General features: G+C 34.9%; 1 protein-coding gene and 4 pseudogenes across 1 annotated transcript; 2 read left to right on the forward strand and 3 right to left on the reverse strand.

The window, feature by feature from the left end:
* Positions 1 to 1,284: 1,284 nt before the first annotated feature.
* Positions 1,285 to 4,736, reverse strand: LOC120115847 (annotated as a pseudogene).
* A 2,524-nt stretch (positions 4,737 to 7,260) lies between these two features.
* Positions 7,261 to 7,850, forward strand: LOC120115969 (annotated as a pseudogene).
* Positions 7,851 to 9,961: 2,111 nt separating this feature from the next.
* LOC120115970 lies at positions 9,962 to 11,259 on the forward strand (annotated as a pseudogene).
* A 178-nt stretch (positions 11,260 to 11,437) lies between these two features.
* LOC120115848 (protein trichome birefringence-like 13) lies at positions 11,438 to 14,228 on the reverse strand. The gene is made up of 6 exons (XM_039136451.1): positions 13,779 to 14,228; positions 13,262 to 13,439; positions 13,030 to 13,170; positions 12,304 to 12,424; positions 12,039 to 12,173; positions 11,438 to 11,865 (listed from the first exon to the last, which is right to left on the reverse strand). Exons 1-6 carry the CDS (start codon positions 14,191 to 14,193, stop codon positions 11,602 to 11,604), a joined length of 1,254 nt encoding a protein of 417 aa, XP_038992382.1. The 5' UTR covers positions 14,194 to 14,228; the 3' UTR covers positions 11,438 to 11,601.
* A 1,839-nt stretch (positions 14,229 to 16,067) lies between these two features.
* Positions 16,068 to 24,327, reverse strand: LOC120115971 (annotated as a pseudogene).
* Between the last annotated feature and the right edge of the window lie 3,244 nt (positions 24,328 to 27,571).

Consider the following 27,571-nt stretch of genomic DNA (forward strand, 5'->3'; position numbering starts at 1 on the left):
TAATATCAATGACTCCCCCTAGTGGAGATTATAAAGTTCACTGAAACAGCATTAAAATTTTCTAATCCCATCAAGAAAGATAGCCAGAACTAGAAGGAAACATCCAAACTCTGCACTAATAGTAGCAGAATATAGTATGAAATCTGCAGATATATACACAAGAAACAATCCAATGGAATGAGACTACTCACACAAATTAGCATTGAAATTGAATTGATAGCACTAGTTGCATAGGTCACTTTGATTCGGCTCCACTACAAAATGCTTTGTGCTTGCAGATTAAATGGCTTTTTAGCCGCTTCACGACAGAGATATGCAACAGAAAAAGTAATAATAATAAGTGCATGGATGCATGCAAACCATCATTCCTTGACTAAGCTAACTTTTATATTAAATCTACTTTTCCATTCATGTCTGCTCAATCATTTTATAACATGTATGGCTGGTCAAGAGATTGAGTTGAGCTATGTTATTTCAACTTTTTATTATGCATCCGACGCTCATATATCCGAATGTAAGTTTAAGATACTATCTTATATCCATGTCGAACATATATTCTAATCTCATATCTGTAGTCGGATTTGAGTCATAGGGTGGTGTGTTGCCATCCCTTTAAAATAGCCAAAAGGGAAAAAGAAAACAGACCTCAAAAGGGCTGAAAGTTGAAGGTCAAAGAATAAATGTATTAGACCAATGTCTTGATATGAAATGACTGCTTTTATGGGCTCTCAAAAGGGCTGAAAGTTAAAGTCAAAGAATAAAAGACTCTTGCTTTTCTCCTTTCTTGAAGAAAAAGTTTCTTGCCTTTCCTTTTCATGGGATATGTTTGCCAAGACTATGATTGATTGATTGATTGATCACTTCAACTAATTTAATCATACAATTTTGCATTAAACTATATGGCGATAAATGAGTTGCCTGCTTCAAACTTTTCAAGGAGTCTTGACCGATGCCGAAAGCATCAAATGGAGGACCGAGCTTATCCTTGTCGGAATCCAACATCATTGCCGGCGGGAACAAGATATAACTTCAGCAAAATGGCAAACATAATGAATATATGCTTTGATCTGTCGAACTTGCAGAACCTGTGGGAAACAAAACTTTGCAGGACCTGTAGAGGCCTAGAGAACAATTATGGAATGTGTTCTCACAGCAAAGCAAGGCATGACTCGACTCATGGACAAGTAGCATTGCCAGAAACAAATTTTAAATAAAGATCCAAGCAAAGATGAGCAATGAAAAATAACTTAAAAGGAGGAAACTTAGGACAACTCAGATCTCAAGTTTGAGAAATTACTCATAAATTCAAAAGCCTAAGGCTTCTTCTGTACATTAAATTGATTTTCAGTTCACACAACCTTTGAAAGATAAAAGAGAACCTATGAAAATCCAGAATTGATCTTCCAAAATCTCTCTAAAATAGAAAAGAAGCACAAAAAGGGCGACAAAAAACATGCTAAGCAGGGAAAGTTGAATCATTTGAGCTGGTTCTATGCTCAATCCATAAAATCATCAAATCCCATTATATAATGTGAAGGTCTCCAATTAGCTCTGTACATATTTACTTATCTAGAAAAAGCCTATTAGAGAGATCAATTCCTGTCGATAACTTCTGCTGGCAAGTTCAGATCAAAGAAACCACCTCCATAACTCTCCTTTTTAGGTTGTTTCGGTGATGGGCAACCACTGTCATCTGAACTCTCAAAGCTGAAAGATCGGTCCCGTTTGCCTACATTGCAACGAGTCAGTAAAATCTTTAAAATATGTATGTTTCAATAATCTTCAAACTAAATGAGTGTGTGTTGATCTCCAGAAAGATAAGTGCACATACCACTAGTGCCACAATCGGAGGGAAGGCAATTACCAGTAGTAGTACTGGCTTTACTATTCCGACAGAAAGCAAGCTCTGATGCTTTCTCAATGCCCTTAGATTTGTATGGAGCTATATTATGAGTATTTCGTTGGAGAGAACCCAACAAATCATTCTCAATGCATTCATACCTGCAAGCAATAGCCTCAGCACGAGAACTTAAAACTCTCATAAACATCAATTAGTAGTTGAAATGCAACAACTATACTTACATTTTCTTACAAAGGTTATCAATGATCACAGAAAGATTGATTACGTGCATTCGTATCTCCATTACTTTATCATCATTATATTGATCAAAGGGCTCTTCCAAAAACTTGGACAGTTTCTCAACATTTGCCTCAAGCTGCTGCTGCTGATCCTCAAATAGATGCTGTTTTATTTCCCTTTCCTCATTTGTCATCTCATCCTTGAATAATTCCTCACCAAACATGTAAAATGCAAACGGGTATGAATATGAAAGAACCCGCCTTGATCTGAAAAGTCTAAGAAGTCCGTTATTTACCCAGCTGAAATCTCTAAGTCTCGATTCCCTCTCTTCTGAAATTGATACCTTCTCCAGTATAGTCTCCTTGAGTTTACTCTCAAGCTTAAATGAATCTGTATGAGCTTTGTAACGGTTATGATAATGCATATAACGATAGAGATCTCGCTTTGCTCTTTCAGTTTTTTTCTCGCAGTCTTCTATGTAGCGACCGCAGCTGTGACCAGCAATTCTTGACCAAGTATGGTCCCGTCCAGTAGCACCGCCACACAGCCAACTGCATTAGTTGGAATAGAGAGAAATGTGATAAAGTAATTCATATTCAGCAGTGCACAAATCATGTAAACAAACCAAGTAATAGAATATTAAATAAATTAGACAGGAAAGGAGGAAAACAAGTCACTTGTGCTCTTCTTAATGTGGCAGCTTGTGCAAGTTCAAAAGCTTTGATTTGAAATTAACATTTATGCCAAAACCAAACACATAAATATAGAGAACTAATTGTCGCCACAATCAGGTCAGACAGATTTCAGAAATTTGCAAACAGTAGTTAACAAAAAGGAAATCCTTACCAAAATGCTTGTCCACAGATACAGCTCACAAGATTACATCCACCATTCTTCTCCACAGGTTTGTGACACTTCGGACAGGGCTTTGTATGAACAGTGATCCAATTAACTGTTTCTGATTCATCTCGGCACTTCTTCATCCAATGCTCCCACATCATACACGAACACGGTGAGTGTGCTTCTGATAAGCAACTAAAACAAAACTGTACACCACAAGAACATTCTACCTCACAAAATTCATCATCCTCAACGCGAATAGCATTTCCACAATGAGGAGTACTAGGGCACCATTTAACCATCCTATTATCTTCGATGTATGACTCGAGAAGAAAACGGTCAAATTTATCCGCTAGATCAGGATGCCTTCTACCAACTAGATTCCTAACAACAGCCTCATCACAAATAGCATTGCACTTGTGTGCCATGCACCTAATGCGCTTACTTTGACCCTCATTTATCTTCACAACAAATGTTCTGTCCAACCTGGAAAAAGGAGGAAAATTATCAACTCAATAGACTAAAATGTGCAAGCTGTTACAACTTCGAATACTTTGTGCACACATTACCAAATTTGAGTTGATTGCTCATTTTTAAGGGTCAATTTCAAGAGTTCTCGCATTGTTTACATGCTGGTGTTATATGGTACACATGCATACTTTAAGAACAAACTGCAGATTAAGGAGGATGCTTACAGTCATTGCAAAAGGCATGGCCACAGCCCATTTTCGTCATCTTATCACCAGGCAACTCCTCTATGCATATGTCACACATTACTACAGATGAAGAGGACATTGGTGTTTCTGTATCCTCACTCTCAACAACAGAAACACCAGCTTCAGAAAACAAGTCCGTTTTTCCCTTCTCCACGAGTACGGCGAGCAACTTCTCAACATCCCATCGGTAATGAATCAGTAAAGTCCGAGCATGGTGCTCCCTAAGCGAGAGCATCTCCATTACCCTCCGCAAATCTTCTCTCTACCAAGCCAAAACAAAACAATCATTTCAAAACTAAAAAAATAGAACATACATGCACAGGAAACCAAAAAAAAAGAGAAAGGGAATAGTTTTTTTACCTGAGCAGCTAAAAGTGATTCTTTTGTAATAACCTGCGTAAGTACCATAAAGGGTCACAACACAATTACGCCCATTCTAAGAATTCAGTACAAATAGGAACGAAAAGAAGAAACTATGTAACCTGTCCTTTAAGGTTTTCCCATCAAGATTAAAACTTAATTCTCCCCCAGTTCTTTAAGGGGAAAAGTTCAATACATACAATGCAATATAGTATAACAAAAACCAAAAACACATGCAATAGAGAGAGAGAGAAAAACCGATCAAATTCAACGATCAGCAGCACCTGTGCTTGTGAAACTAAAGAATTCCCTAATGAGCATGCAAACAACCATATACCCTCATTCTGGAGAAAACCCAAAACCATATTTAACCAAATTAAACAAAATCCAATCTTAAACCGAAAAAGCACTCAAAAACCCAAAACCAAAAGTCCACAAATCATTGACAAATCGGAACAAGAAACGTTATTGGGGAATAAATAAACCTTGGTGGTGGGACCCTTTGAAAGGGCCCACTTTAAATCGGAGTCCTCATTCTCGAGACCGTCGAGGGAGTCTCGATCGGACGAATAGTAGTAATCCTCGTCGCTGCTCCCACAATCCTCCATCGACAGATCGATCAATCAACAGAATCCCAAATTAACCGATTCTGATGATAAATATTATCGTTCTTGCTCGAAATGAATTGAATCGATTCGTTCCCCAGCTATAATTTTACTATCGATTTGAAGAGTGCAAGAGGAGGAGGAGAAGAAGCTGGATTGTAAAACGAAGTTTATAATAGAGAAACCCAATTAAATTAGAAACCGAGGGACAAGAGAAACGTCGTCGTTTCACTTTTTGCCCTTTCTTTTCTTTTCCAATTTTATATAATAATAATAATAATAATAATAATAATAATAATAATCGAATGATCATTTCGTAACTTTTTATATTCGATGACTTAATAAAGCAAAATTTTACAGTCGAATGATCATTTTGTAACTTTTAATAGTCAAAAGACTTAATAAAATAGCATCTTTTAGTCAGGGACCATTTATATACTTTACCCAATTACAAAACACAACAAAACTCTCCAACTCAAACTTAATTAAGCAATGATTTTAAATAATTAATATCTACCTTAAAGGCAATTAAATAATCCTTTTTCACAGCAGAAATCTTTGGGATTTTGTAATAGGTAATTAAATAAATCAACTATACCGGAAAATTTAATGTTAATTTTTTAGATGACATTATAAAAAGAGTTAATTGCATCATATCTCCCCGAACTATGACCCTCATTTTAAATTAGTTCTTAAACATTTAAAAATTATAATTTCATCCTCAAACTATGATTCTCATTCTGAATTAGTCCTTCAACTTTTGAACATTCCAATTACATCACCAAATTCATTCAAATATGTAATCCATTTCAACCATAGTTTAACCTAAATTTTATATTTTTGAACATATAATAATATGGTAAATTACACGTTTGATAACTGAATTTAGTCTCTCTCCTATTTCACTCATTGTATTTTCAATTTTCTTAATTTACTCACTGAACTTGATAGATTGATTTTTGTCACTTCGCCGTTAAATAATCAAATGATGTTAAGATATGGCAACTAACATCAAAACGACGTCATTTTAAGTTTCTAAAAAATAAATAAATTTTAGACTAAATCGACAGTGTTTTGATTAAAATATGACCATGTCATAACGTCGTTAATTATTTAATGACAGAGCGACAAAAAAATTCAATCTATAAAGTTCAGTGAGTAAATTGAAAAATTTGAAATTACGATGAGCGAAATAGGAGAGAGAGTAAAGTTCAATTACCAAACGTGTAGTTTACCCATAATAATATAACTTGGCCCAATGATTTTATTAACCAGAGATATAATTTAGGATAAAATTGAAATATTCAAAAAGTTTGGGAACCAATTTAGAATGAAGATCATAGATTGGGGATGAAAATGAAATGTTCAAAAGTTTGAGAGCTAATCATAGTTTAAGAATGAAATTGAAATATTTAAAAATTTAAGGAGCAATTTAAAACGGGAGTCATAGATTGAAAATGTATGATGCAATTAAGTCTTATTAAAATAAACACTAGTATATTTTGCACATAAAACTTACGTAGACTGCTATATTAATATTATGAAAGATGTAATGATATAGTCGATGCTTCAATTAAAAACACAATAATTTGATTAAAAAGAGTAAACTACACCAATGATCACTATTGTTTGAGTAAGATTTCGTTTTTTTCACTAAAGTTTCAAAAGTAAAAAATTAGTCATAACATTATCGATTTCTAACAAAATGATCACTCCACGGTCATCTCTGTTCAATTAATGACGTGACAACGTTAATAAAAATGTTAATATTTAGTTTTACCCCTAAAATATTGATAAAACATCAAATAGGTCATTAAACAATGACTTTATATCTAATTTACCCTAAAAGCTTTCTAATTTATATTTTTTTCACACCCCGCCACCACAACTATATCCGAACTACCTTCCTTACAAAACAAAAACCACACTGCATGGAGTTTTTCATTAAAGACAAATACATGAGTATTTAAAGCTATATATTCAATTAATTTTAATGTAAAAATAATGCTTTTCGGATGATTTTCGTTTTGTAAGGAAAATGGTTAGAATATTTAAAGACAAACAAGAGTTTGTTCAAGAATTGTTTTCGTTTTGTAAGGAAATTGGTTAGAATATAATTAAGATGCCGGGGTGTTTCAAAAACTGGAAATTAGAGAAATTTTATGATAAATTAAATATAAAGTAATTGTTTAAGGACCTATACTAAATATTAACCTTTTTATTAACGCACCACGTCATCAATTTAACAAAGATAACAGTGGAGTGATAATTTTGTTATAATCGTTAGTGACCATTTTATTACATATCGATAACGTTAGTGACCATTTTATTACATATCGATAACGTTAGTAGCCGTTGGTGCAGTTTACCCTTAAAAAGGATAAAGGTTCAAGTTTTAACAAAAATTCATAGCTAAATTAATGGAAGATGAAATTTATGAAATATTAAATTTATTATTATATTATTATAGCTTTAGAATTATATAATAATAATAATAATAATAATAAATATTATTATAAAGATTCTAATAAATGTAAAGTTGAAAATTTATTAATTGAACTAAAGTGTACACATTCTAGCTTACCATGTATATAATTACTTTAATCTCTTCCATTTTCAAAGAATACCAAATTCTCTCAAAGGTTTACTAGGTATAACAATGGCAACTCCGACCACCGCGACTGCCACCAGGGAAACTAGGGGCCGTCAGAAGATTCAGATAAAGAAACTCAAGAACGAGGCATCCGTCAGGTGACATTCTCGAAACGCCGCAACGGGTTATTCTAGAAAGCCAACGAGCTTTGCGTGTTATGTGGTGCGAACATCACAATCATCATGTTCTCTCCCAAGGGGAAACCGTTCTGCTTCAGTCACCCGAGCGTCGACGCGATACTAGATCGTTACCTCAGTGAAAACCCCCTAGAAGATGCTGACACCGACATTGTCCCGTGTTTCGAGGAGTTTAACGAGGAGTGTCGGGAGGCGTCGGAGAAATTAGAGGTCGAAAAAGAGCAGACCAAGGAGACCTATTGCTATTGCAATGGAGGAGCTGAGGAATAATGTGGCTAATAGGGCTAGTTTATTGATCGGAGAAGTTTTCGCCACCACGACCACCACCATGTGGCTAACCCGAGCGGCTTCGGGAACGGTTTTGCTGTCCAAAACGGCAGTTTTGCCTTCGGAGATGGTGATTTCGGTCTCGGAATCGAAGGTTTTAATTTTGGCCATGGTCCTGACTTAGATTATTGAAGGTATGGCTACTGTTTTAGTTACAAAATTAATGTTTAGTTTTTAATTATTGTATGAACATATATTGATTTCATCTTTATGCGATCATATATAATGAAGAACTCAATTTTAATTAGTTTTTTTCTCCTTTAATTTAACCCTTAAGTTTGAATAATTCGATTTATTTATTCGAATCTTTTCAAATTGAATGTGAACTGAATTTATTAAAATCGTTGACATATTAAATTAAAGGTAAAAAGATATAAGAGGTTTTTGTATTTCTGAAAAATATTAATGTTACCCTCGTATTATTTTTTCTCTCAATGCGATCCTCTAACTCAAAAAATAAATTCAACGTGACCCTTTGACCTACGTTTTCCGTTATTGACCGTTATAATACTGACGTGCTAGTTCACGGTGTTGACGTGACAGTCCACGGCAGCCCATCCACCATGTTATCCACCACGTTAGTCTACCACTTTGGATCGCCACATCAGTACTGTAAATTGTTACGTCAGCATCGTAACAGTTAACGACGAAAAAACGTTGGTCAAAGGGTTAGATTGATTTTATTTTCTGAGTTGGAGAGCCATATTGAGAGAGAGAAAAATAATACAATGACTACATTATTTTTTTTAAAGTACAAGCACCTCTAATATATTTTTACCTAAATTATAATTGATATTTTTCATACTAATATATAATAATATATTAATTTATAATCCAAAATCAAGTATCATGATGCATGATTAGTTAAATTAAAATAAATTTAGATATATCCTACATATAATGAAACTTAAACTAAATTATAATTGATATTTTTCATACTAATATATAATAATATATTTCAAAGATATTTTATATTTTAAATTTAACATAATTAGCTCTATTTATAACATTATATTTTAAAATATTATTTAAAAAAATCTAATATCTTAATGCTCGATTATCAATCAAGGTAGTAAGTACTTGAGGTGTTGGTTAATTCTATCCGGCTCAAAATTCAATCTAATTTTTTTAGATTAATCTGATATAAATATATATAAATTTATTTTGATCAGGTGAAATAGAGATTTAATTAAAAAATATAGAAAAATAAGTATCATAGTAATTATCTCTAAATATATAAAGATTAATTAGATAATTATTTTGGATCGAGTAATTTTTACCTTAAACCTGAACTCAATCTTTATCTTTTTAAAAATATCTCGATCCAAACTTGGGTAAAGTACACAAATGATCTTTTGGTTGTAAGATATTGCTTTATTGAGTTCATTGACTATTAAAAGTTACCAAATGGTCCCTCGACTATAGAGAGTTGCTTTGTTGAGTCCCTTGACTATTAAAAGCTACAAAATAATTACTCGACTATTCATTATGTTCAAAACTTATCATTTTCGTTAAAAAATTAACGGTCGTTTGAGTTTGATATTAACATACTAATTGGGATATGATAGTTGTTTGAGATTATGATATCAAATTTTATCATATCTCAGTCAACAAGTTAATGTACAACTCATATTGTCGTCAATTTTTTAATGAAAAATAAAAAGTTTAGGACATAATGAATAGTCGGGTGACCATTTTATAACTTTTAATAGTCAAATGACTCAACAAAGTAATTCCCTATAATCGGAAATTAATAAACGAGTTTCAAACGGCAAAGGTAGAAAAGGGAAAACGACAAAGAAGAAGCATAGAAGCATCTTGTGGTGGTTGACGTAATACGTGCGCATTGTATTCCATGATCATGTCTTGGTGTATAATAATAAACTCCCATGCAGTCCCCATTGCCCAATTTTACATTTTTTTTATCTTCCATTTGCAGATATCCATGACAGGGTCAAGTTGATGTCCTGTTCTAGATTCAGGGTTTTGTCACCTTAGCACTCGTGTTCGATTAGTTGATCAGTAAATCGGATTAGTAAGGATAATTCAAATTTAAATTCAAAATACGATATTAATAAAGACTTAAATAAATCGAAAATAATCAAAATTGTCTGCAGAAATCCACCTAATGTTACAGCCTGTTTTGGCATCTCTCCAACTTTGCATTTTGCTTATAGAGATCATCACCATTGTCTCTTCCATTTTGTCAGCAAACTCTTTTTTTTTGGCTCCACAAGCGCTCGATGGATCTGTGCCCTTTTGTGCGCATCCTGGTGGGGAATTTGGCCCTTAATGTGCCTACAAGGTCCTTACTGTTGGGGATCCATGACCCTTGTTTTTCTTGTCATTGTAAGATCAAGCTCACCTATTTCCCTCATCAAGTTGCTACAATCCCTTTGATCCGGTTGGGTCGAGACATTGGCGGCCATAGCCCGGAAAACGTACCGGTCGCGGCGTGTTTCAGTCTAAGCAAGTCGCAGATTTGTCTTTGGGGTTCATCGTACAAGCTGTCTATTGAGGTTTATGCAGATGGTAATGGTTGCGGTGCTTGTGGACTGGCATCTGGGAAGTTGTTGGGAAAGGTTTCAGTGCCTTTGGATCTCCAAGGAGCTGAATCGAGGCCGTGTGTTTTACATAATGGATCGGTTCCGATAGGTCGAAGGCGAATCGGGAAGAGCAGATCATGTATGCAGTTGTGTTTAACTTTCGGGACGGAACCTGACCAGAGTGCAGTCCTCAGGTTTTTCAGGTTCAGGGCTCTTTTAAACAGGCAGTCTTCACTTGTAAGTTTGGTTTCAGATCATCTTCGTCGGAATCAAACAGGTCCAGGAACTGGCTATCTTGTCTGAAACCCGGTAGAGACAAGTTCTCGAGAGAACAAAAAGGATGGTCGATTACAATCCACGACCTATCAGGCTCTCCAGTTGCAATGGCGTCAATGGTGACACCATTTCTCCCATCGCCTGGCTCGGATAGGGTCAGTAGGTCCAATCCCGGTGCATGGCTAATTCTCCGTCCAGGATTTGGAACCTGGAAACCCTGGGGTCGGCATGAAGCCTGGTGTGAACCCGGTTTCACCGACGCACTCGGCTACCGAGTCGACATCTTCCACGATAATATCACAACCACCGTTGCCAGTTCAACCCTCAGCACCCAACTTGGCGGGAAATTCACCATGGATATTACGACAACCAACATTGCAACCCCAACCCAAACTCCATTGATAAGCCCACAAAGCAGCAGCAACTTCGGGTCGGCAGGGTCACGTTCCGTGTCAAGACCAGTGTCCGGATCAGGGTCAGACTTTGGGTTTGGGGTGTTATCCATTTCTCCACGTAGCAGTAGTGGGTTTGTGATGTCATCAACCGTGGAAGGTGCGGGGTAATGCAGTAAACCGGAAGTGGAGATAGGGGTGAAGCATGTGACATGCACGGAGGATGCAGCAGCTTTTGTGGCGCTGGCTGCGGCGGTGGATCTAAGCATGTATGCTTGTCGGCCATTCTCTCATAAGTCAAGGAAAGAGTTGAGGCAGCAAACTTAGAGCTTTGTCGTTTAACATAGGTGGGGCCTTGTCGTTTTAGGTTGTTTGGTGTAATAAACAACTAATCAGATGACTTGGTTGGATGTGTTTTTGGATTGAGACTTGATGTAATAACCATCAGTTGTACAGATTTTGAGTTAGTTTTGTTACTCTTCGAACCAACATCGAATCAAGCACAGGTATGCAAGTATGATCCTACAGTAACAATACTGGTTGAAACCAAGTGTAATGCAAGCTGAATACAACACAAGAAGAGCTCACCAATGAGGTTAATTCAAGATTCCTCACCATAAATGAATCAAAACTACTAAATTGCTTGAGAAACACGGAATGAACACGATTTCAGTTTCGAATTTTAAGACGGTTAAGATGGGCTGCAAACAGGTCATTCCATGAATCTGTAACTCCAGGCAGGCACCAATGCATGCAGTCCTCGTGTTTCTTCCCTCCGGCAGTGGAAGGGTGAGCGTCTGCTCTGAACTCACTCATACGGGTAATATCCAAGATGAGGATACTAGACCCCTCGAGGGCCTCGTATAGGTTCTGATTCATGAGCCGTGTTTCCACGTTCGTCCCGTTATTCTTCAACGAGAAGAGCTCTTCCACCTGAAAGAGGGACAACCGATTTCAACTTTGATCCCGTCATTCTTTCTCCTCGGAAAAAGATGGAAGTAGTTCAGCTTATAATAAGATGCAAGTTTATTCGAAAGGTAGAACATTGCAAGCCGGCAGTTAGATTAACAAATATAGCGTTCAACATAACTAGTGAAGGGACTCACTTCTTCTGGTAACAAAGGCTGTAACCGTTGACAAGAACCACCTTGGTCCCAATCGCCTCCTTCAAAATGCCTGGGTGATTGCGTGCGAAACAATTTAATGGCGCCTGGTCGCATGGTTTTCTCCACAAACTGTGTCTGCAGATTGACAATCAGTAAGAACTAAGACGGGATATTAGTAGCTATAACTCTGCCAAATGCCGAGTCTTCTCTAAACAAAAGTTGCATGAATGATGAATGCCACTAAATAAGCTTTGTTGTAACATACCATGTGTTTTAAAACCTTATCCAAGCCAACAACAGGAGGTATGGGAGGGATCACAGGCAGACCCTTTTCAAAGAAAAGCATCGGTGACTTGACTGGGTTGAATTTCGAAGGAGCCCACCACCTATAAAAGAACAATCGAAATAGTTAATCCAAGCCCGGATATATTCGATAACAAACTAGAAATACATGGATTAGAATAACAAAAGAAATTGTGATCTGGAACCAACACAAAAAATATAACACAATCACATACAGCTTGATCCAAAAAGCATCGATTATTGCATATATAATTCGAAAACCACGTCGAACTATGCAACTTGTCATCTCATTAAGATCCATTTTCGGTCGATTTCATTCAACACGAAAATAGGATGAAATGCTAAAAACAACTTAAGAACAACAAACAAGAAAATAAAAGGTATGCTACCATACCATTGCCACCAAATGATGTCAACAACCAACCAACATAACGTTATAACACAACCACAAGTTACACAGCTCGAGCCTAAGAGCTCTGATGATTGCACGTCACTCAAGAACCAAATCCAAATCTAATCCACTTTCGGTTATTTTCAACCACAATGAACCAACAACTTAGGAAGAACAAACAAGAACATAAAGGCGTGCTACCATAAAATCACCGGCACTAAAAGATCGCGACAAGTCACCATGAATCGGCAATCTACAATTCTACATCATGTTCAATGGAAAGAAGAAAAAGACTACCAGTGTCCTGTGTTAAAGACCAGTATATCATGGAAGCTTGGAGCCTTTTCCCATGTGCTTTCTGGAATATCGACATCGACCCTATAACCCTCTGTATATCCAAGGGCTTCTAACTGACCACCATTTGCATTAGCTGACCACCTGCATCAAACAAGCCAAAGAAAACAACTTTAAACGAAATGAATTGGAAATTTATCAAAATGAACACAAAAGAGCCCCCAACGCAGCTTACCTAACATAACGAGCCAAAAGATTAGTTCGATGATAAGCAATGGTAAAATTATAGTGAACAAAGGTAAAACCACGATCAGCTCCGGCGGGGCGCCATTTCTTCACATCATTGGACGCGCGTTTCAGAGTGCAAAACAAAGAAACAAACATGTTTCTGTTCAAGGAATCACCAATAAACCCTGCACTGTTGAAGTATCGGTTAAGGCATAATTGCTTAAATTATTATTTTTTTGGTAAACTACCCATTTAGTACCCAAAATATTAATATATTTGATATTTCATTTTTGTTTCATTTTCGAACCTACTGTTCAAAACTTGATACTTTTGATGCCTAAACTATCCGTTTTTGTACCTATACAGTATCTAAACTTACGATTTTTATAATATGGTATTAAAATAAAATTAAAATTGAGGGATAATATGATATTAAAACGGATATAATTTATTAAGTAATAACATATTATCCTTATTTTTTCTCTAGTTTCAAATCTCGTGAGAGAGATGGGGAGGGGAAGTACCAATGTTGGTGTCTCTGTAAGTGTGAAGAAACTTGATCGGATCAAACGGCGGGAGATGGCAATCACGAGGCTTCCACTGCCACTTAACGATGTCTCCACCGTTGGATTTGTTGTTCAGAATGCAATTCCATCCTTTGAATATCTCCTTGCAGCTACTGTCGTACCTGTCAAATCTCGCATCTGGGTCATAAACCCACGACCCATCGGAGTAATCGCAGTAAGAATCGCCGGCTGCAGTCGGGTCGGATCGGGGTGTGGCGATGGGATCGATGGGTCTAAATTGGATGAACTTGGGCTGAGTAGCAGAAGAGGAAATGGAGGCTTTTCTGAAAATAGAGAGGAGGAGGAAGATGGAGACGAAGCAGAGGAGAGAGAAGAGAGGGAAAAGAGATGAAAGCTTCAGAGCTGCTGCCATGGCGGTCGAGCTAAGCGGGTAAAGCCCGAGGCTAAAAACAATGGAGATCTTAGCCTGAAGTGAAAATCAAACAAAATAGAGTAATGGGTCGAGTACTCGGGTCCCGTATCAGGTGCCAAAAATTTATCTTATTTAGACAATTTATTAAGGGTTAATACTTAAAATAAGTGTCTAAATTATATATTTATTTCGATTAGATGTTTAAAATATTTTTTAATATATTTAAATATTTAACGTTACAAAATTTATGGGAATAGAGTTTTACAGTAAATGTTTCTGAATTTGAACCTTGTTTCAGTCCAACTTCTGTTTGGGAAGAATCGTCTTCGTTGGAGGCCAAAGAGTCAACGACCTCCCTGCTAGCCACGGTGGGGGAGTTCGCTGGTGTCTAGCCGGAAAAAAGTATCTTCACCAGCAACTGAGGCTCAATAAGCAAATAGCTCTGCAGTAGCTTCATCGGAGTCAAATCGGAGCGATATTCTGATCAACAATTTGAATTAAATAATAGCCAAGTTCTAGAGGAGGTTGCAAAAGCTGTTTCAGTTTTCGAGAATTGAATCGACTCCAAAGAAAAATAGGATTGCAAGACCACTGCTACAAAAACAGAAAAGGTATGTATCCTTGGCAGCGATCCATGAAAGATATTTGACAACTTTCGAAAGGAAAAGAATACCTCGCGTAAGTAGAAAGAAGAAGAAACAAGTGATTGTGGAGGGACCCTCAGAGCTGGAAGGAAGATCTAAATCGGATTCTGACATTTTAGCTAGAAGATCGATCTTGTTAAGGGAAGCAAAAAAATCTCTGGAACTAGGCAAAGCATTGGGGTTACACTTCCGAGGATCCGAAAAGGAAGTAGTCCGAGAACTTGCTATGCTGGAAGGGTCGGATGGAGAGTCGATGGCGTTTTAACGAAGAATAAGCGTTCGTGGTCTTCAGCAGTGTGGGGGCAGAAGTTAATGATGAGGATTCGGGCTTGAACATTTGAGGTATGGGTTCCATTGTTAAATTTTTAGCTTTGAGAAATCTATAATCTCGATAAGAATAGATGTGACCTTCATTCAAGAAACATAGAAGGAGTGCTTGCGAAATTTAAAATTGGGGTCTTAAGTCTTTTCTGGAAGAGCTTTGGGTGCATAGGAATATGTTGAGCAGGGTGTTAGCTTTGGTTTTTAATGTGTTTAGGATTTGCTGTGAATTGATTGCTTTGTTGTTCAAGCTATAAGTTTGTGGGATGTCTTTGATTTCATAATGATTTTGGATAGTGGGGTGGTGTTTTGATAAGCTCGAGCTTCGTTTAGGTGGCGTATGACTTTTTATTTTTTTATGGATTAAAGTTATAGTGTGGGGTGGGTCAAAGCTCAGACTATTCTGGTTCTGCATAGTGATCCATGGAGGAATTGTTTTTGCAGTTCTTGTGTGTTACTGGTTTTAGTCCATGATTTCTCATGGTCATGGTTGGGTGAATTTAATCATAGTTTGGATCTTTCTCTGTTCTACGCTTGGATCTTTCTTTGGTGGAATGTGATCTTTCATCAGTGGAGTGCGATAGTGCTTCATCTTTGAAGCGTGTCAACCATGAGCAATAGTGGCATGGTGTTCTTCTTATCTACTGCATACTCAATCAATGGAATGAATGATCCTGATGTGCGAAAGTTGTTGTTTGGGCCAACATTGGCCTTGGGGGTTGTGGATTAGCTTTGAAGTGATCGATCGTTTGGTTTGCTCAATATAGTTGCATTTTGTCGGTTTGGTTTGCTCAATATGATAGTTGCATTTTGTCAGCCTTTAGCAAACATTGTCCAAGGACATTGCAAATTCTAGGGTTCTTTATAACTTAGCAAATAAGTAACATAGTCTCATACAATTCGCGATCGAGATCTCGATTCGAACAACTAGCTACCACAACACATGTTTCTTATTGATCCATGGAGTTTCTTATCGTACTTTTTTGTCCTTGTTTCCAGGAGGAGTTCTGTAATATGCGGGCACAGTTAGGGGGAAGAACATATGTCTCACTCCTTCAGACTGAATAAAAGGAAGAACAATGCTTGATCCAACCTGAAACACAGCAAATACAGAAAATGGCATTGGTAATCCATATGTTTATATCATGTTGGCGATTTGTTCGGCATAAAATCATACATCCATCACTGATCGAGCTGTTTAGTAGGTAAACTGACCCAAAGGAGTTTAGCTGCATTCCACAGGCGTTTGGGAGAAGGAAATGGGAGTAACAATCGGCAAACACCGTGTACCGCCATGGCTAAGAGATGAAACGCCAAGCTTAACGGCAGGGGCCATAAACCGACTGCACCGCCGATAGTCCATGTGCAAATACACCGAGTCTCAGAAACCCTAAACATGCCTGCTGGATATACTCGATTGCGGGATCGGACGAGGCGCTGAACATCTTCTGCATGACATTAGCCAGTGTGTTTATTGTAGATGACATCGGCTGCAAAATTAGATCATTTTCTTCATTTTTCTTCACTTTCAAAATGCATATGTCAAACATGAAATGCAGTAGTACCTTCCTCAGCACGTAAAAAGATTCTAGGTATCCGTACGTCGCAGATGCGTCGGATAGATCGTGCAACTGTCTCAGAAGATCCCTGACTAAAACGACATCCGATAACGCAACAGTCATTCCACCACCGGTTAAAGCATGACCGCACGTTGAGTGCATCGCCGATCAGAAGTGCACCGGGAGTCGGTATTGGACGAGCAGCCATGATTTTGTTTGCCATTACTCTTATGTTATCCTTCTTCTCTATTGCAGACACAAAGGCAGTGTGCAGTTCTGGTATGACCTGAAATGTATGAACCATATTGTTAATCCGCAGATTCTACCAAATTCACGTAATGAATTAATCAGTTCCGTCTCAAATGATGTGGAGGCCCCGTGTTACTTTTTAAAACGAACGTAAATATCGTTAGGGCACGAATACCTTGGGAGCCACCAGGTTCTTCAAGTAATGGCTCATTTCACCATTGGAAAGAGAGGGTAAATTTTGACTAGGAACATCCACCATGCAACGAATTTCAGTGCTGCTGATCAGATAGAACACCATAGGTGAAGGATCGGCTATTATGACACCTCCATAATTTTCATTCGGAACCTTACAGCCGGTCAGAACTAAACCAACAAAATAAGAGGGCCACATCAACCTGCAGAAACAATCAAAGACCTTTATATACATATCATATATATATATATATATTGCGTTATTTTGTTGAGTTCCAATTACTAAAAGTTATAAAATGATTCTCGATCAATTATAGAGTGTTGTTATGTTGATTCCCCTATTATTAAAAGTTACAAAATGATCACTGAACTATTCATATGTTTTAAATTAGTCTTTTTTCGTTGAAAAATCGATGATTTTTTGAGTTTGATGTTAACCAATTGATTGAGATATGTTAAAATCATATTTTAATGATATTTACATGCACCGTCGTTACTTTCAAGTACTTGCTTGACAGAATAATGTTTCAAGCACTAACTCGATAGTAGGATATAAACTAAAAGTCGATACACAAAATACAATTCAAACAGATTTGGGATCAGATATTATCATATCTCAATAAACAAGTTAATGTCCAACTCAAACGATCGTCAATTTTTTAACGGGAGAAAAATAATTTTGAAACATATGAATAATCAAATGATCATTTTGTAACTTTTAATAATTTGAGAACTCAACAAAACAATACTTTATAGTCGGGATCGTTTTATAACTTTTGATAGCTGGGGTTTAAGGTTTATGATTTAGGATTTAGAGTTTAAGATTTAGGATTGAGTGTTTATGGTTTAGGATAGGAGTTTAGGGTTTAAAATTTGAGATTAAGATAAAAATATATTTTATTTTCCTCTGAATTAAAAGATATTTGTTTACAGGTTATAACATTTAATTAAATCTAAGTTATTTATTTAAATTTAATGATTATAAATTATAGCAAAACTTATTAATTTTACCTATTAATACCCTTTCTCTATATATATGCTCAAAGCATAGAATTTGAAGCTTTTTTTCACCTTGGGGTTGCAGAGAGATCGTCTCAGATTCGACAAATAACCGTTGCATACAACGGTGAGCGGAGCGTAACCCGGCAGCAGTCGACCACACTTGTCTTTGTAGTGCACTCCTTTGACAGTCCCATTTTCTTCGATCAGAGATGTCACTGTCCCTTGTTCTAGACTCACACTACATCATCATCATACATATCATCGAACACATGATCAATTCTCGTGACATCAAATGTCGAAATCGAATAAAGATCGAATCAAGATCGAGACGAAGAAGATGAACTACCTGTGAAGAGATGCAGCCTTGTGCCTCAACCTCTGAACGAAACGGCCATTGTGAAAGAGTCTTCCGGCCACATGGGACTGATAGTCTTGCAGAGGGAAACTTATGGGGACTTTCTTTCCATCCTTGTATAGAACATAACCCAGAATCCTCTGAGCATCGATCTCGTCAACACAATATGCAGTGCAACAGTTATTGTTAACACTCACGTTGTAACGTTTCTCGAGGTCACCACGACACCGCGAATCGGATCTCAACATTACATCGGTGCATAAGCTATTAAAATGCAGGGTTTTTCTTGTTTAATTACCCTCGAGGCCTAACTCGATCAACTTGAGGTATCCCCCGGCAGTAGAACTTCACCCATGACTCTCTTGGGCTTGTTTAAGTCCCTCTCGATCACTCGTACTCGACGTCCATCCTGCAACATGCAACCAAATAAATGTAACATATATATGTATATATATATATATATGTATATATGTATATATATATATATGTATATATGTATATATTGACATATTGGGACCTTTCCAAGAGAATAGGCAAGAGCAGCACCGGCGACACCGGCGCCGACAATGATGATATCCGTCGTCCCAACAGCCTCAAAGTTTCCATTTTTGTGTCCACAATTCTCATTTGGAACCTCCATGGAATCTGATCTTTTAAGCTTTCTCAGTCCCCTGACTCTCCCAAAAAATACAAGCTACAGCACCAGCAACTGCAGCTATGTACTCCATGTTTACATCTTTAGGGTAAATCCCGTTTTTAAACCTCTAACATTTACCATATATTTGGAAAGATCCAAATTCAGTCATGGAGGAGTGATTAATTAATTATTCCGCAGTTGGTGTGATCTGAATTATTTTGATGTGCGTGTTCTGACATTGACGATTGATTAACAAGTGGAGAATAATTTATTCAGTTCAACAAGTTAAATGTCAGAATTTATAACAGTATGGCATGAATAATAAAAATACAGCCTCAGCTTCCGATTTGGAGCCTACTTACTTAAAATAGCCATTTACAGTAATTGTCTTGGTTCATGCATGCATGGCTTCTGTCTGTGTCAACTCGAATGGTATGTGACAGATCTAAAAATATTTTTTATGTTTGGTATATATATTAATAATATAATTTTTTTTAATGAGATAAATAACATTTTAAAGTAGATACCGTCAATTAATAAGATAGGTCATTTATTGACTAATTAGTAAGCGCACACATATTGAGTATTGAAATTATTTACATGAGTTGACACAAATAAAATTCTAAGGTAGATATACGTAATAAAATAAAAAATTAATATAAAAAAATTACATTTCAAAGTGGTCATGTGCCCACCCTCAGTATGCTTTGAATCCGCCATTGAAGTCATTAATCAAAAAAAAAATATAAATTTTAAAATAGATATTATAAAATAAATTATCAATAAAAAAATAAATTTTAAGATAAGTACGCATACACAGCCGTCGTATGGCTTATCGTTTGACTAGCAAATGGCTTATCAATGGGTCTACCAGTAGGCGTTGCTTTTGACTAGCAAATGGCTTATCTTTTCGCATCAAGTTGCAACCGGCACCGTCAAGGCGGCTGCCACATCTCTGACTCGATCTAAATATCCTTTAATCAATAATTAAAAGTTAGGGTAATTATATTATTGATCACTTATTATTAATATTTTTATTAGTTTAAGAGTTAATTATATCGTATGTCCTCAAAGTATAACTCTCATTTTAAATTAGTCTCTAAATTTTTATGTGTTTCAATATCATCCTAAACTATGATTATTAATCTAAATTAGTCCTCAAAATGTTGAATATTTCAATTTCATCCCTAAACTATACATATATACTAATCATACCCTTTGTTAATAAAATCGTTAGGCCAAGTTATATTATTATACATTTGGGGGGAAAACAAAATTCCATGTTAAACTATGGTTGAAATTAATTACATAATTGGATGAATTTGAGAATGAAATTGGACGATTCTAAAGTCCGGGGACCAATTTAGAAAAAGGGTCATAATTAAGGATGAAAATAGAATGTTCAAAAGTTTGAGGATTAATTTAAAATGAGGGTTATGGTTTAGGGACATACGATGAAATTAACTCATAGTTTAAAGTAATTATAAGATAATATATGTTTAAAAAAAATTAATCTATTGACAACGTGCATACACCCTACAGGATTTTTAGAGAGAATAAATAACATTTGATAAGTTCACTTACTGTTATAATTTAAAAGAGACTGATATGGTAATTAAAAAAATTATTATATAACACATTTGATTTATATTATTCTTACATTCTATTAATTTAAACCTAATTTTAATTTAATTTAAAAAAACTTACTCTATATGTGTCATAATATGTGAATGAGAGATGAAAAAAAAATTAAAAAATGTCATCGAAGAAATTTAAATGATAATATGTGTCATGTATGTACATCCTCTAACCACTAGATTAAATCTCTCATTCAATTTTTGTATTATAATATAAGGGGCCAAACACATTTAATTAAAAAGTCGGTGATCAAAGTCGGTCATATCGAAAATAGAAAGGACTATTATCGTAGTTTACCCTATAATTAGTGGAAGGAAAAAAATGAAAGTGAAGACTCAAATTTAGGAAAATTAGGGAGCATAAGAACATGTAAATGATTAAAATAAATTTAATAGTTTGTTTATAATTGAATATTATATATTAAATTGTAGTTAATGCCATATTTAGAACCAAAAAAATTTAAAATTTGGGTAAACTACGTATTTAGTACATAAACTATCAGTTTTGATCTGTTTTAGTACATAAACTTTCACTTTTTCAAAATCATACCTAACGTTTAGTCTTTGTTTCGTTTTAGTACCATGTCGTTAAAAACTTAACGCGTTTAATACCTAAACTATCAATTTTTTCAAAATTTAACGTTAAATTTTGAACGGGGTACTAAAATGAAACAAAAACTAAACTTTAGGTATGTTTCTAAAAAAATTGAAAGTTTAGGTACTAAAAGAGACCAAAAATGATATTTGAGGTACTAAACGCGTAATTTACCTTTAAAATTTTTATATTTCTAAACAATATTTAACTTTTTTTTATTATTTTTCACATTTATTTTCTTAGGTTCAAGTTCCCATTTATTTTCTTAGGTTCGAGCATCAGAGACTGTAGCATAGATGATTAAACGTTTATTGTGAAATGATTAAAAATATCTAAAAATTTTATAATTTTATTTTTTTATCATTAACTATAATATAAAATATATAAAAAAATAAATACGGAATATAAATGCCAAATGAAATATTTGTCCTAGCGTTAATGGCCCAACTTACCACTAGGTTTTTAGGTTTGATTCTCCTTAATGCTATTTTTAATTCAATTTTTTTTAAATTAAGATTAAATTTATAGAATATATAAGTAATAGAGATTAAATGTGTTTTTATGTTAAATTTTTATTTATCATATCAATCTTTAATTAAATGTTAACAATTATTAATTTTGATTGAAATCATTTAAATAATTAAATAATCTGATTGATAAAAATAAAAAAATAAAAAATAAAATTATAAATTTCATAGTTAAATGCTTTATTTAACTTAAAAAGCTCAGTTTAACTTTTTTTTCTTCTTCTAATTTTGAGTAGGGATGATCAAAATACCTAAATCCGATGGGTTTCGATCCGATCCTATAGTGACAATTTTTTTTTTAAATAGGTAAGTTTAAGGTGAAAAATCAGAGATCCTAGTGTTAGGATTTGGCCCAATGTTATCGATATTATCCTTTATGGTACCATACTACTATGTAAAGTAGTATCGGTACCCTTTTGGGTATCGGTACTTATTTTGTATTATGGAATTTGAGCAAATTAGTAGTATCGATACTACTTAGAAAGTATCGATACTTCTCTTACCTAGGGTATCGGTACCCATGAACAATATCGGTACTATATGAGAACATTATCAGTACTTTGTACGTGAAAAAAACTTGTTTTTGCTCAAATTCTAGTTTATTAGACTTTGAATTATTTTTGAAAACTTTGAACAAATTCAATTCAAGTTAAAAAACATTTTGTCTTAATTTGTTATATCAAAATATTATAAAACATGATTCAACATAAAGCAACAACCGGCTGACGTCGTATGTCGCCATGGCGAGGACATGAAAGGCTAAGATTAACGGACTAGGCCATAAACCGGAGAGCATAGCCGATACTCCATGTGAAAATGTCCCTCCAAGTCTCAAGTACGCAAAATATGCATGCTTCACGTCCTGCATTGTAGGATCAGAGTTTTGTCTTAATTTGTTATATCAAAATATTATAAAACATGATTCAACATAAAGCAACAACCGGCTGACGTCGTATGTCGCCATGGCGAGGACATGAAAGGCTAAGATTAACGGACTAGGCCATAAACCGGAGAGCATAGCCGATACTCCATGTGAAAATGTCCCTCCAAGTCTCAAGTACGCAAAATATGCATGCTTCACGTCCTGCATTGTAGGATCAGAGGATGCCCTGAACACCTTCTGTAGGACATTAGCCAGTGTGTTGATTGTAGATGACATTGGCTGCAATGTAGTTAAATTACAAACAAAATTACGTTGTTTTCTTCGACGTCGATCGCTTTCGAAACGTATATGGAACACGAGTCTAGCTTACCTTCCTCAATGTGTAAAAGGACTCCAGATATTCGCAAACGGCAGATGCATCAGATAGATCACGCAAGGGTCTAAGAAGATCCATGAGTAAAACAACATCTGATAGCGCAACGGTCATGCCCTCTCCGGTTAAAGCGTGACGCACGTTAAGTGCATCGCCGATCAAAAGCGCACCGGGAATCCGGCAAGGAGTAGCAGCCATGATCCTCTTCTGCATCACTCTTATGTTGTCCTTCTCTACTGCAGATACAAAGGCGGTGTACAGTTCAGGAAAAACCTGAAAGGTAGAAATTTACGTCAGGGGCTGCGAACATCAGATAACACGAATCGAATTTCGAGACGTACGTGAGGAGCCACCCGATTTTTCAAGTAATGTGCCATTTAACCATCGGAAACAGAAGAAAAATTTCGACTATGAACGTCAACCATGCAACGAATTTCAGTGCTGCTAACAGGATACAAAAGGAAAGGCGAAGGCTCTGCTACTCAGCTCCTTAATTTCGCCATTACTCGTATGTTATCCTTCTCTATTGCAGATAAAAAGGATGCCCGAAGTTCGGGAAGTACCTGAAATGTACAAGTCATATTGTTATCCCACATGATGCATACAATTCGCCTAATGAATTGGTAAAAGGAGGACCAATACATGCCTTAGGAGCCATCGGAGTTTTCAAGTAATGTGCCATTTCACCATCAGAAACCGATGGTACGTGTCGACTAGGTATATCGACCAAGCAACGAGTCTCGGTGCTGCTCAGCGGATAAAACAAAATCGGTGCAGGCTCTGCTAATATAAGTTCTCGATAATGTTCATACGGAAGCTTACAGGGACTAAACCAACAAAATGAGAAGGGATGTCAACCTGCAGAAATATTCAAGGCCTTCAAACACACACATATATACACTTCCTAAGCATTTGTCACAGTCCCATTTTCTTCAATCAGAGATGTCACAGTCCCTTGTTCTAGACTCACACTACATCATCATACGTATCATCAAACACATGAATTTTTGTAACATCAAATGTCAAAATCGAATAAAGCTCGAGACGAAGAAGATGAACTACTTGTGAAGAGATGCAGCCTTCTCCCTCAACCTTCGAACAAAACGACCATTGTGAAAGCATCTGGCAACCACATGGGGCTCAAACTTTTTGGACAGGGAAGGTTAATGTGACATCTTTTCCATGTACACAAGTCCCAGAGCATGTTGAACATCAATACTGTAAACATCTATTTTCTTAAAAGATAGAACTAGCAAGAGTTTCTCTTCTATGAGGACTTTTCCACCACCATATCTTTTAAAGCAACAACCACACCAACAAACGTGCAACAACCGAGCAAAGAGTCTAGTTGCATTAGGATTATATTGTTAATAGGATTCTAAAAATAGTTAGTTTTTTTCACTATAAATACATGTAATCCTCCCCATTTGTAACACACGCTTTACATACAAGATACAGAGGAAAGTACGAAAAAATACAAAGGCAAAGCTATTGTAAACGATTCGAAAAGAAAATAAAAGGTAACATCCTTTTTTACATTGATTCGTTCATTTCTCGCATGTGCATATTATTTTTCTTGAGATTTGGTTTGAATAACCCAAAACGTGGGTTACGCCGATGACAAAAAATGGGTGGGGTTTCGAAGTTTCGAACCTAGATCTACTCCCGAGACATGTTTATTTTTTTAAAGTATTTAATATTCCCCCTAAGTCAATCTTAATCTTTAATTTACCTTGAAATTTACCCTTTAATTTTACTTTTATATTAATTTCGTCCCCTATATATATATTTTTAATTATATTTTTTTATTTATTTACTATATTACTCTTTTTTTTATATTATATATTTTTTATTATATATATCTTATATCATTATATATAGTAGATGTATTAATTTTTCTCCGTTTACTATGTATATATTTGTTCTGAATATTATATTTTATACGTTTTTATATATATATTTTTTAATATTCTATTTTTGTTTTTATTTATTTATATATATTATATTTTTACTTTATTTATTTTTTCTATTATTTTTTTTCTTAATATCATATATATCTTTATTTTTTATTTGTTTTACTTATTATTATATATTTATTATTTTTATTTGTTTTAGTAAATACTATTTTATATGTACACATTATTTTTATTCTTTTTTAATTTCTTTTACCCTTTTTTTATTTTTTTACTCCATTAATTTTTTTCCCTTTATCTGTGTCTTTATTTTTTAACATTTTATTCATTTTGTTTATTTTTATTATTTTTTATTATTTTTTATGTGTTTTGTTATTTTTCATTTTTTCTTATTTTATTTATTATTCTCACGTTTGCACACTTGCTATCCTAATTCGATTTTATACTTCGCTACGAATCTAACATTTTTATATTTTAAGGGTATTCAAATTAATCAATTGTAAGTAATTTGAATCGAGTTTGTTAAATTTTAATTTTAATTTTGAATTTTCGCAACTAAGACAACCGGCAAATTAATTGGTACCGAAAGGGCGATTCAAGGGTGCTAATCATTCCTTGACCGTAACCGACTCCCGAACCCGACACATTTCTGGTAAAAACGCAGATTAGGTAATATGGTGTCCGACCTACCTAAATTCGTTTTAAAATAGTCGGTGGCGACTCCAATCCATATTTTTCAAGTCGAAGCCCAATTCCGGGGCCCAACCTAAAGACGGTTACGACATCTTGGCGACTCCGCTGGGGATATGTAAGTGAGTCAGACTGAAATTAATTTCCGGTTGTCTTTTTTAGCGAAAATTACAAGTTTAAATTTTAATTTATTTGTTCGATTCTAATTGTTTATCTTTGATTATTTTTCAAATAAATAGTTATGTTGACGTTTTTTAATGATTTCAGATTTTTCAAAATTTTCATCTCAGGCTCTATACCCGAGCTCTGAACCCTTTTAAGTGGGGGCGAAAGTGACGCCTTCGTGGGAATTTATTCTCCGTATGGGCCTAGCAAGTAATGTAATACCCCAAATTTTGGTTAGTGATCAAAATGTAACTTTTGAAAGTTTGATGGTCAAAGTATTAAACTTAGAAGAAATTTTAGGAAATTAAGTGGTAAAGTTCTTGAAAAGAATTTTATTTCATAAATAGATAGTTTACTCTTGAGAGTGGGGTTTTATGGAATTATATTTGGAATTTGGTAAAGAAAAATTAGAAATGGTTAAAACCGGTAAGGAATCGGTAATTTCAAATTGAATTGGAATTTTACAAAAATTTGAAGGATGTTATAAAATGGTTGGAAATATTATTTTAATATTTTGGATCAAAGAAATTTGGTCTGAAAATATGGAATTTTTCAGATTTAATTGAAACAGTGGAATTAGGTGACTAAAATGCAAGTTTTGAAATTTCATGGGAAAATTCGGAAATTTAAAGTCAAAATATTTCATCTTTGACTTTGAATTATGATAAGGATGAGTTGTCATGGTTTTATGGTAAATAAGAAGATTTATTAAGGGTAAATTGGTCTTATCCCAATTAAGTGAATATTATATTCATTTAAGTGGATTATAATGTAAAATATTATGATAAGCACCCAACATATCATTTCAATTGTTCATCTTCTTCTCTCCCAAAATCAGTCGTGGGTTTCTCCAAAGGTAAGAGAAAATTCCAACTCCATTTTCAAGCAATTTGATTCAATATTTTGTGTAAGTTGTAAATAGAAAATGGTTGTATGAGAAAAACTCTATCTTTTGGTATCAATATGGCATGGTAATCTTGTTGGTGTTCAAAGATCCTAAATTTAAGGGTTTGTGTTCATAAAAAGGGATCATGAAATTGATGATGGATTTTGATGTTTGTGAGGTAGTAGATTCATATTCAAGCATGTGTGATGATTAGAACATGTTTGATCTTTTGAGAATTTGTTCTATGAGTTTTGATCATGGATTTGTTCGAGTGAGAAAAATTATGGAAAATTTATATATGAGTTGGAAATGATGAAGGACGTATTATACAAGCCTTAGGAAAATTGGGGATCATTTTGTAAGTTTTGAAAAGTTGGAGATCAATTCGTAAATTCCAGAAAAATTGAGGGATTATTGTGTAAGTGTTTATATAATTGATGTGCTATACTGGAATTTTTGGTATTAAAGATTTAGGTGATAAAATGGTGAAGGACCATTTTGAGTAAATTGGAAAAGTTGGTTCCAATACTAAAAAGAATTAATAATGTTAAAGTAAATGGTGGTGAATAGTTTGAAGCATGATTATGGAATATATTTTGGTTATATTTATGTTAGTACAATACTAACATATATAAGTATGAATCTATATTTTGTACAGATTGTGATTTACTCGGTGTTCAAAACGATTCGAGTATAAAAGAAAAGGGTTATTGTGGACAATAGTGAGGCTTATTTTGGAAAATTATAAAG

This window comes from Hibiscus syriacus, unplaced genomic scaffold (genome assembly GCF_006381635.1).
Source record: "Hibiscus syriacus cultivar Baekdansim isolate YM2019G1 unplaced genomic scaffold, ASM638163v2 tig00110279_pilon, whole genome shotgun sequence".
NCBI classification, from domain to species: domain Eukaryota; kingdom Viridiplantae; phylum Streptophyta; class Magnoliopsida; order Malvales; family Malvaceae; genus Hibiscus; species Hibiscus syriacus.